Consider the following 9,263-nt stretch of genomic DNA (forward strand, 5'->3'; position numbering starts at 1 on the left):
GCATACAGAACACACATATATGCGCATACAACCATCACCACATTCATCACATTAAGGGTCATTAGAAGAGCTGCCCTAAAGAATGTTTTGTAAGCCTTTGCTAAAAAGGAATTTTTGAGGTCATAGAATTTACTGTAAAATTATCCAAGAAGCATTTATAACCAACGGGACCTTGACCAATGTTGCACTCAAGATCGTGTTGTCTCAATTTGTGTTGGTTTCGATAGTTAACTGATGGGTTTCGACATGTTGGCATCAATGGTAAATAAAACCGTCAATGATCAGGTACACTTCTTCGGCAGAAAATGTACGTACATAGTGAGGCTGTCTATCATAATCCTAGTTACAGTTACCTTCCCAGTCAGGTTTACCCAAATAGGACGAAAAAAACAAAAGAAAATAATGAAAACCAGTAGAGAAACTAAATGAATGGTGAAATTTTTATACAGAACACAGACCTGAAGGAATAGGAATTGTGTGCAAGAAATGTACATGATCAATTTTTTCAAATCTGAGAGTGTGAAGAGTTTTTATCCTATTTTCAGTTGAGATAAGTATACAACAAAATTAGCAAAACGAAAAGCGATAGCTAAACTTGTGTGAGTACAAACCAAACATGTTTTTAATATACAAGACCCTTCTTTCTTCATCCTTTCTTCCATCTAAATTGATTTCTGCAGTGCCATTTCTGGCCCTCTGATGAGCAACTTGTAGATGATCATAAACGAGGCAAAAAGATCGCAAACCGGAGACTTCAATTACTTTTGTATGAGAAGTACCTATTGAATTCTGCTTCCAAATGAATCTTGAATTTCTAACCTCGTCCACCCAGAAAATATAGTTGACTTTTTCTAATTTGTTTCGTCCAATGACGAAAGCTCCACCCGACCACTCATGTCTGTCTACTATTTACACTCCACAAAATTTAGGCATGCCTGGCATACTATGGAGCAATCCGAGAAGTCAATCACCTTCGACTGCGAAACACGGAATATGATGGAATAATTTCATCACTATGATATATTTAATGTTGTACTTGATCCTATGCCTTTCTGGGGAATGGAAGTTAACAATCAAAATCTTCTAATAGAATACTTACTCGGAGGTAATTTACACCCTTTTAAGCATGCTGTAAATTCCTGAGTGAACAGGCCATCATCCGCAACCTCGAATATATGATTGCTCTCTACAAAGTTCCATTTGAGGTTCTGCGGAAACATTGAGAGACTTCTCGGTAAAGCCGTTCAACTTCAAATGGTTTCGAAACATACCCATTCATCCCCCCCTTCAGGCATTCCTCATGTGTAGCCTGGATTACGTCTGCAGTCATGGCCAAGATGGGTACACCCCAATCACATTTATTTTCGTATGCTTCTATTGATAGTTCTCCAGCTTGGATACCATTTTTTATTTGAAGTTCGATTTCCCGAATTCTTCTTGTAGCTTCAAAGCTGTGAGGCAGAACATTAACCACTCAAGTGATCAGCTCATTTACCACTTATGTATGTTCATAAGTTAGAAGAACTGTCATATCAAAAGGGTTTTATTATTTATTTATGAAAAAGCCAGCTTTCTTTGATGCATATACGAAAGGCATTCCTATCGCCCCAAGTTCTTTAGAATGAACGAGAAAAGGGAAGTAAATTTATGACATACCCGTCCATTTCTGGCATCTGAATATCCATGAAGCATGCATCAAAATGGTGGGGTGGCGTAAGCAGTCGGATTGCTTCTCTTCCACTGTTTTCACATACGACATCCGCTCCATACCGCTGTAGAGCACCAGCAGCGACAATACGATTTACCTTATTGTCATCTATTACCAGAATTTTTCGACCAAGAAGTAAATTACGGAGTGAGAGTACAGGAAGCTCTCCATTGCGAGGATTACCCTTGATCCCTACACCCATGACTCTATGAAGAGAGGCAGCGAGCATGCCTGACCTCAAGGGCTTTAAGATGACTGTGGGAGTGAATACATCAGAAACTGTAGTGCTAGCTTTTGAAGAACTAATGGAGGTAGTAAGAAGAAATAGTTTGGGAGGAACCCCATAAGAATTTCTCAAGTTCTTGATAAAGAGATCAGATGTGCTCGTATCCTTATCCCAAAGATCTTGCTCAACAAAAATCATATTGATAGTTGAACCACTAATAGTCGAGGAACACAGACATTGATTCAAGTCAGATAAGACTTCAACATTTATTCCAAGGCGTTGAATATGATATCTTGATACTTTGGCCCGAATAGGTCGATGGTCCACAATTAGTGCCCTCATACCCTTAAATTCAGAGGATGTTGGGATGGAAATGTTCTTAATTTGTTGGGTTTTGTTATATTCACTTGAATTGGAAGAGTATTTTGTGAATACCGCCGTGAATGTGAAGGTAGAGCCAATCTTAGGTACACTCACAAAACCAATCTCCCCCTTCATGAGGCCAACCAAACATTTGCTAATACTCAGCCCAATACCCGTTCCCCCATGCGTTCTAGAGATGGATGGTCGAACCTGCATGAAGGGAGTGAAAACGCATGATTGGGCTTCCAGAGGAATACCAACGCCTGTATCTTCCACAGATACCATGAGGTTAATAAGCTCTGGTGGAGATGGCATGAAATGACAAGCAGCGGGTCCCTCTTCACTGAACGTTTGAAATCCTGCCCAGCTGAGACGTCTATTGGCAATAGGATAGCCACTCAAGGTGCTATTTGTTGATGACTCGATCTCGAGATCAATCGATTCAATAACCTCCTCGACGAGATTAACAGTGACAAAGATGTGTCCTTTCTCTGTAAACTGTCAAATCCAAACACACTGACTTAGCAGCTAAACAAAAACCAACAAGCCAAATACATTGGATTCACGTTTCTAAAAACAAAATCATCTTCACTACTTCTAAGATATTTCACCAGTTCCTTTGAGGGACTATACCAGAATTCACAACATCGGTAGACCTGGAACAGTTTCCTGTCCATTTAATCATTAGGTCATTTGTTCTTAATTTCTCCATGCATACATCAAAGAAACACAACGTTTAAACAACATGGGGCATTGACCAACGAATTGACTGCATTCAAATCCTAATCCGATTCCCCCCTCCCCCCCCCCAAACCCGATAATCCTACTAGTTTTTTAGCGGTACAGAAGAAAGCATTACTTGCCTTGATTGAGTTTCCTATGAGATTAGTGATAATTTGCCTAAACCTTCCAGGATCACCAATAAGCATCTCAGGAACACTATCTGAGATGTAAACTGCCAGCTGCAATCTCGATAAAATGACCATGCAATATAAATGAGTATAATAACAAAACGCATGAAGATGAGGTAACAGAAAAGTAAGCGAGAAGAATGGTGTGGACTGTGGAATTCGAAGTGTATATTACCTCCAGTCCTTTTTCTTGAGATTTCCCAGAAAAGAGCGATAAAATATCATCCAAAATTGCTCGGAGATTAAATGGTATTGCTTCAAGCTCAAGCTTTCCAGATTCAATTTTTGCCTGATCCAAAACCTCGTTTATCAATGATACCAAAGCTTTTCCACTATCTTGTGCAGTTTTAACATAATCTTGTTGAGTCACATCCAAGTCTGTGTCCATTAGCAAATGCAACATTCCTGAAATATCCAAAGAAATAGGTTACAATATTACTGCAACAAGGTATAATTTGAAGAATTTATTAGAAAGAATTAAAGCAAGAGAGCCATCTGTGAATTCTCACCTAGAACACCATTCATTGGGGTTCTGATCTCATGGGAAACAGTTGCAAGAAACTGCAAAGGGTTGAAGAATTCTTGAGACTTAATTCATGGACGAATGTAGAGAAATAATTCTAATCTCTGACTAAATGACATGTCCACATACCTGGGATTTGGCAACATCAGCATCTTCTGCCCGTTTCTTGAGTTCCATCATCTCATGATAATCATCCTCCACTTTAGCAATTCGGTTCAAGGTTGCATGGAATATATACCCCAAAAGCAATGCAATAATGAGTATGCCAATTGAAGTTGTCATTGCTAACCATGGCCAAGCTTGTTTTTGTTTGAATCTGTGTCAGAAACGTAATATTCACCATTCTGCAATACATACTAGTTTGATATCTCAACGACTACAATAACCCAGATTTAGATCCCACCAAAAAAAAGGGATAGTTGAGTTTTGAGTAGATGGGAAGTTCCATGAAAAAAAAAAAAAAGATCATTTTAAGACGAACAATATTCTTGAGCATATTGACGTTGAGTGGAATAGAGCAAACCAAGCTAAGAGGATGCATCGAAATGGAACTACGGTTGTAATAATTCATTTTGTTACCTGCATCGCATCTCATGCTTCCTATCTGGATCCCCAAAGTTGAGGGGACTAACATGCTGCAACCCATCTTCTGATACATCTTCACCATACATACTGATCGGATGTGATTGGTTAGTGGTATCATAAACATTAACTAAGATGGTTTGGTTGCTTGCAAGCTGTTGAAGTAACTTCTCCACCAGCGACTCGATATCAAAAACTCCCCCAAGATACCTGTTTGTCAAATATAGATGCATTGATTACAGAAATGACAGCTTAATTACTTCTCTTTTGCAATCCATTAAATTGTAAGAAGCATAATACTGCACTCATCCTTCAATGTTTGGTTTAGGTTTGATGATTCAGATTTAGATAAATTGCATTATTCCATTAGAGGGCACATGAACAACAACTAGGCATACCGATTTTGATATCAGAAAGAAGACATACCCATCTGTAGCTTGAATCCTCTCATTTGGAGTGGCATTTGAGGGAAGATCTCTCTTGTAGACCGCAAATGTAAGTATGACGCCTAGACGATTTGTTTTGATCAACCTGAATGGAGCAGTTAAGACTCCCTTTCCTGACGCTCTAGCACGAATTACATTCTTACGGTCTTCCTGGTTATGCAAATAATTCAGTACTAAAGTTTATGATTTCAGTGTAGAACTGATGTAATTTAGTATGACATCACATGTTAGAAGCTCAAAACTTTTCAGGGCATTCTGAAAACGAACAAGTCTAATCAAAACTAGGGCATTTAATCACCAATTTCAACGAGAAGTATCAGGATCCAAGAAAAGGATTGAAGTGAGAAGAAGACTATTTGTCTACAAATTGTCCACTTAGGACCAGCACAAGATAACTGGAATCTTACTGATGTGAAAAGGTTCCAAAAGATAAGAAAGGATCTCACCACTCCCGACAGCATATCGAGAGAAACGACATGAGAAATTGTATCCTGTGCGAAGATTACAGGAGCATATTCGTCTTGGGTGGGTGATGGCTCCAGGTCTTCTGGAGCATAGTCATCTTCGTGAACCGGGCTTTGTTCGATTTTGTCCATCCTTTTAATTGTCCAGCCCTGTTGCTTCTCAAAATGTTCTCTTTCAGAATGAAGCACCCTTACTGCATACGCCACACCACTGGTAAGAGGCCTCTCAAAAGCAGTTCTTTCTGTGTACCTCGCAAAGGTCCTCTACATGTCTGAAAGTTAGACTTGGTAGAATGGATAACAGAGATCATACTTCAAAAGAATACAGTTCGGTTCCAAAATATAACATAGATAACTTTAAACTTCATACCTAATGATTAGTAACCAAGAAAACGAATTCTGATCTAACTCTAAGTTTCAATGCTTATATGGTTAACATCATACATAACCAAACCTTGGATGGATGCATATAGACAAGAGGTAAAATGGAAGGTAATAAGGGTTATCAATAGAAGGTGTTTGAATTTTTTGGGGATGGGGAAAGAGAGAGAGAGAGAGAAGGAAGAATATGAAAGAAAGTATTTACATTTGTACCTGATCTATAGCAGATACGTTCTTGCCATGATGGAAGGTGGAGATGAGGATAGACATTGCCTGGATATGATTCATGCTGACATTAAACTGGTCTTGAAGCATCCTAGCCCTCTCATCACACATGCTTCCCAAGGCCTCTTTCCTCTTTTCTGTAGCTTGGGAGCTCATGTAGTGGAAGATCCATAAAGAAGCAAGAGCAGAGCTAAGAACCCAGGCCACCAAAACCCTCCTCCACCATGTTTTTCTCACTTTCTTGGATCCAATATACTGGTAGTACTGGTGATGCATCTTGAAACAGTTCCCAATGACCTTCTCCCACAATTGGAGCCATATCTTCCCACCCCCACCAAGCAAACCAGTCTTAGCTTCCATACCTCCACCATTAATGAACCAGTTCATGGAAATCAACCATGTAATCTACAACCACTACTACACATCAACATAAGCATCAAACGTAGATGCCCTAACTTTGAGCTAAACCCCAAATACATGAACCAAACTCATCCAAACCAGTAGCCGACACAAGTTAAACTCGACAAAGTGACCAACGTGAGGTGGGTCTTACCTCTTTGTTAAACTCAGTTAGAAGTTTTAGAGAGAGAGAGAGAAAGAGAGAGGGAGACCCACTATCAAATCTACAGGGAAATGTCTAATTAAACCCAACACTTAGACATGGGAAAAACGACCCAAACTCAGGGTAGGTTGAAGGATGATGATGCAGAAGGGGAAGGAGAGGAAGAAGTAAGAAATGAAAGAGATTGGAACTGATTTCAAGGTTATGGCAAGAAGATGCTTTCTTATCCGCCCAGCCCAGATGAGTAGAAAACAAGAACGCTATAGTAAGAGCCAAACTTTCATTATATTAAGGATCAGAAATTCACATGCCTACAAAAAAGAAGCCAGAAAGAATCCTAAGATTTCCAATTTCTAATACCCTAAACAGAATTTGGTTTTTTATCCCTGTAGCTGCCCACCTAAACCCAGAACAAGGAATTGGTCCAAACAGAACCCCCAAAAGATTCCGAAACTTAATTAATAAGAAGGAAAAAAAAAAGAAAAAAAAAGAAACAAAAGGACCCCAAACCCAGCAAATGAATCCAATAGGAAGAACAAGACCCAAGTGATAAAAAAACAGAGGAAACAAGCATTTCATTCATATGAGTCTCAATGTTTGACTCTGTAGAGAACCAACCTGAAAAGATCTATAGAGCAGAAAGACATTAAAAGGACTAGAGCTGGCAGTAGAAGTTGCAGGTGAAGAAGAAGAAGAAGAAGAAGAAGAAGAAGAAGAAGAAGAAGAAGAGAATGAACTCATGGAAGAAGCTGAAGAGAAGAGAAAGAGAGTAAAAGCAATAGAGGGGTAAAAATGGGTATGGGACTTTCCCAATTATCTCTTCTTCTTTTTTTTCAAATAAAGAAAAAAGAAAAAAGCATTTATTTTTGCATTATACCATTACACATCCACTCAAATTGATGCAACCTTTGTTAAGAAGAATGGATAGAAATAGACCCAAAACAAAACAAAATGAAAATTACATCATATTCATGATGAGGTAAAGGGTAGAAAAGCCGTAGCCCCACCCATCAAACAAATTAGTGCTGTTTTTGATATCCTTATCCAATTCCATCCCCCATCCCCCATCCCCCATTCCCCATCCCCGACCCTGCACAGTTTCTACACGCCAACTCCTTCTTGCAGCGTTCTACTTTTCGTGGACTAAACTACCCTTCCCGCCCACCCATCATATTCATGAGGACTTGGTCCTTTTTTTTGCAAAAAGATTGTATTTTTCATGTCTCCACACACACTCAAGATTTAAAGCTTCAGATTTGAATGGAACAAATACAGCAGGATTTCAAGTCATAAACATTGGTCCAAAGACAATACATAAATAACACAAGTGTAAGGGTAGAGTTGTAATTTCTAATATCAGAAAAGACAAGAAGTCGCAATAGTGGTGAAACGGTAATTAAAATCAAAAGCAATGGGGGCTTTGTCAACAAGTCATTGGGCCATCACTACTACATACATTACCCACTTCTTTTTCCCCTTCCAGAAAAAAACAATTATTATTATAATATATTTTAATTGCGGTGGTTTTGTGGGGCCCGCCTGATGGGAGCTGTTCTGACAGAGACACCTCCCACGTCAGCGCACCGGTTCTTACATATCCTACCAATCGAAAGACCTCACGTGTCACAGGCACCATGGGCTATCTGCCACGTGTCAAAATCCAAAGGAAGAAAGCATTAAATATTTTAATAATAAATTTAATGAAGAGCATCCCTGTCCCACACGTGTACGGCGACTTCGACAACCTTGTCGGCTTCGCTCTACACATTTTTGTTATAGTTTTCTTTTTCCTTTTCTTTTTCTATTATCGCGTAAGAAAGAAGTTCTTCCTTCGCTTACAAATATTCCATAATTCTCTCATTGTATTTGCCACTAAATATTAACACTTCAAAAGGAATGACTTAATTGCTTTAATTTTTTTTTATTAGAAGTTTTAGGTGTGAATTGTAATCCTCGAGACAAGACCAATTATATTTTTTTATTATTTCTCCTTTACTTGAATTTTTCAATTTATTAATCCCTAAATTTCTAAAATATTATTTTATATCTTGAAAAATAGTGCTGTTTTTGTTTTTTGTTTTTTTTTTTTGTTTTTTGTTTTTTTTTTTGTTTTTTTTTTTACTATGGTTTGGTTCTCGGATTCAATGTTTACGTGTAGTTTTGAATATGTAAGAATTAAATTATATTTTATTTTATAGTCTCATATTATCATTTTTATAACAAATAATGAATGGTAGTATAATTTTTATTAATTGATGCACGCAGTTACTTCCTTTTATTTCTTAAAAAAACTAATTACAAAAAGACGGCAGATAATAATAATTTTCTAAAAATTCACGTAATGAAAGCTTAATATTACCTGGTGACTGCTTTGAGCACCACTTTCTCCCTCTCCTGAGCGTAATAATTTATTTGTAATGAGTACATATTTTATGGTTTTTTTTTCTTTTTTTTTTTTCTCTCTTAGTTTTATTATTTTGTATTTTAAAAATTATATTTATTTCTGGTCACTTCAATAAATATATATTTGTAAAAGAAAATTCCTAAAGTCATTTATGTATTTTAAAATTCAGTTTCAATCAAGAACTCTTATTACTAATTTGTAACTTGTTATTGTTATTATTTCATTTTAAAAACCCATATAGAAGGACCAAAAAAAAGATACATTCATTCTCTCATTACAAATATTAATTTAATTATTGTTGTAGGTCCGCAATATACGGTGGTGATTAGGTGGAAAGCAATGTATTTAAGTGTTTTTTTTTTTTTTTTTTTTTTTGTCTTACCCCCATTGTAGACTTCAGCAAAAGAATAAAAAGCATACGAAATGTGGCCTATTATTTTATAAAAATGATGAATTTCCATACAAGAC

The 9,263-nt window shown here is 37.4% G+C and overlaps 1 protein-coding gene across 3 annotated transcripts; it reads right to left on the bottom strand.

Annotated features, from left to right (window-relative positions):
* Positions 1-417: 417 nt before the first annotated feature.
* Positions 418-7,290, bottom strand: LOC111800944 (histidine kinase 3). 3 transcript variants are annotated; one of them, XR_002816057.2, is made up of 11 exons: positions 5,818-7,290; positions 5,206-5,487; positions 4,740-4,909; positions 4,311-4,523; positions 3,861-4,047; positions 3,718-3,769; positions 3,384-3,613; positions 3,161-3,259; positions 1,657-2,795; positions 1,100-1,451; positions 418-977 (listed from the first exon to the last, which is right to left on the bottom strand). XR_002816057.2 is itself a non-coding variant. In XM_023684882.2 (10 exons), the coding sequence occupies exons 1-10, from the start codon at positions 6,214-6,216 to the stop codon at positions 1,187-1,189; spliced, it is 3,036 nt and encodes a 1,011-aa protein (XP_023540650.2). In that variant the 5' UTR covers positions 6,217-7,290; the 3' UTR covers positions 418-1,186. The 3 variants fall into 3 exon arrangements, 1 of the variants encoding a protein (XP_023540650.2); XR_002816058.2 differs by having other exon boundaries at positions 5,206-5,495; positions 5,818-5,959; XM_023684882.2 differs by having other exon boundaries at positions 418-1,451.
* Between the last annotated feature and the right edge of the window lie 1,973 nt (positions 7,291-9,263).

This window comes from Cucurbita pepo, chromosome 12 (assembly GCF_057944985.1).
Source record: "Cucurbita pepo subsp. pepo isolate OVF chromosome 12, ASM5794498v1, whole genome shotgun sequence".
In the NCBI taxonomy this organism is placed as follows: domain Eukaryota; kingdom Viridiplantae; phylum Streptophyta; class Magnoliopsida; order Cucurbitales; family Cucurbitaceae; genus Cucurbita; species Cucurbita pepo.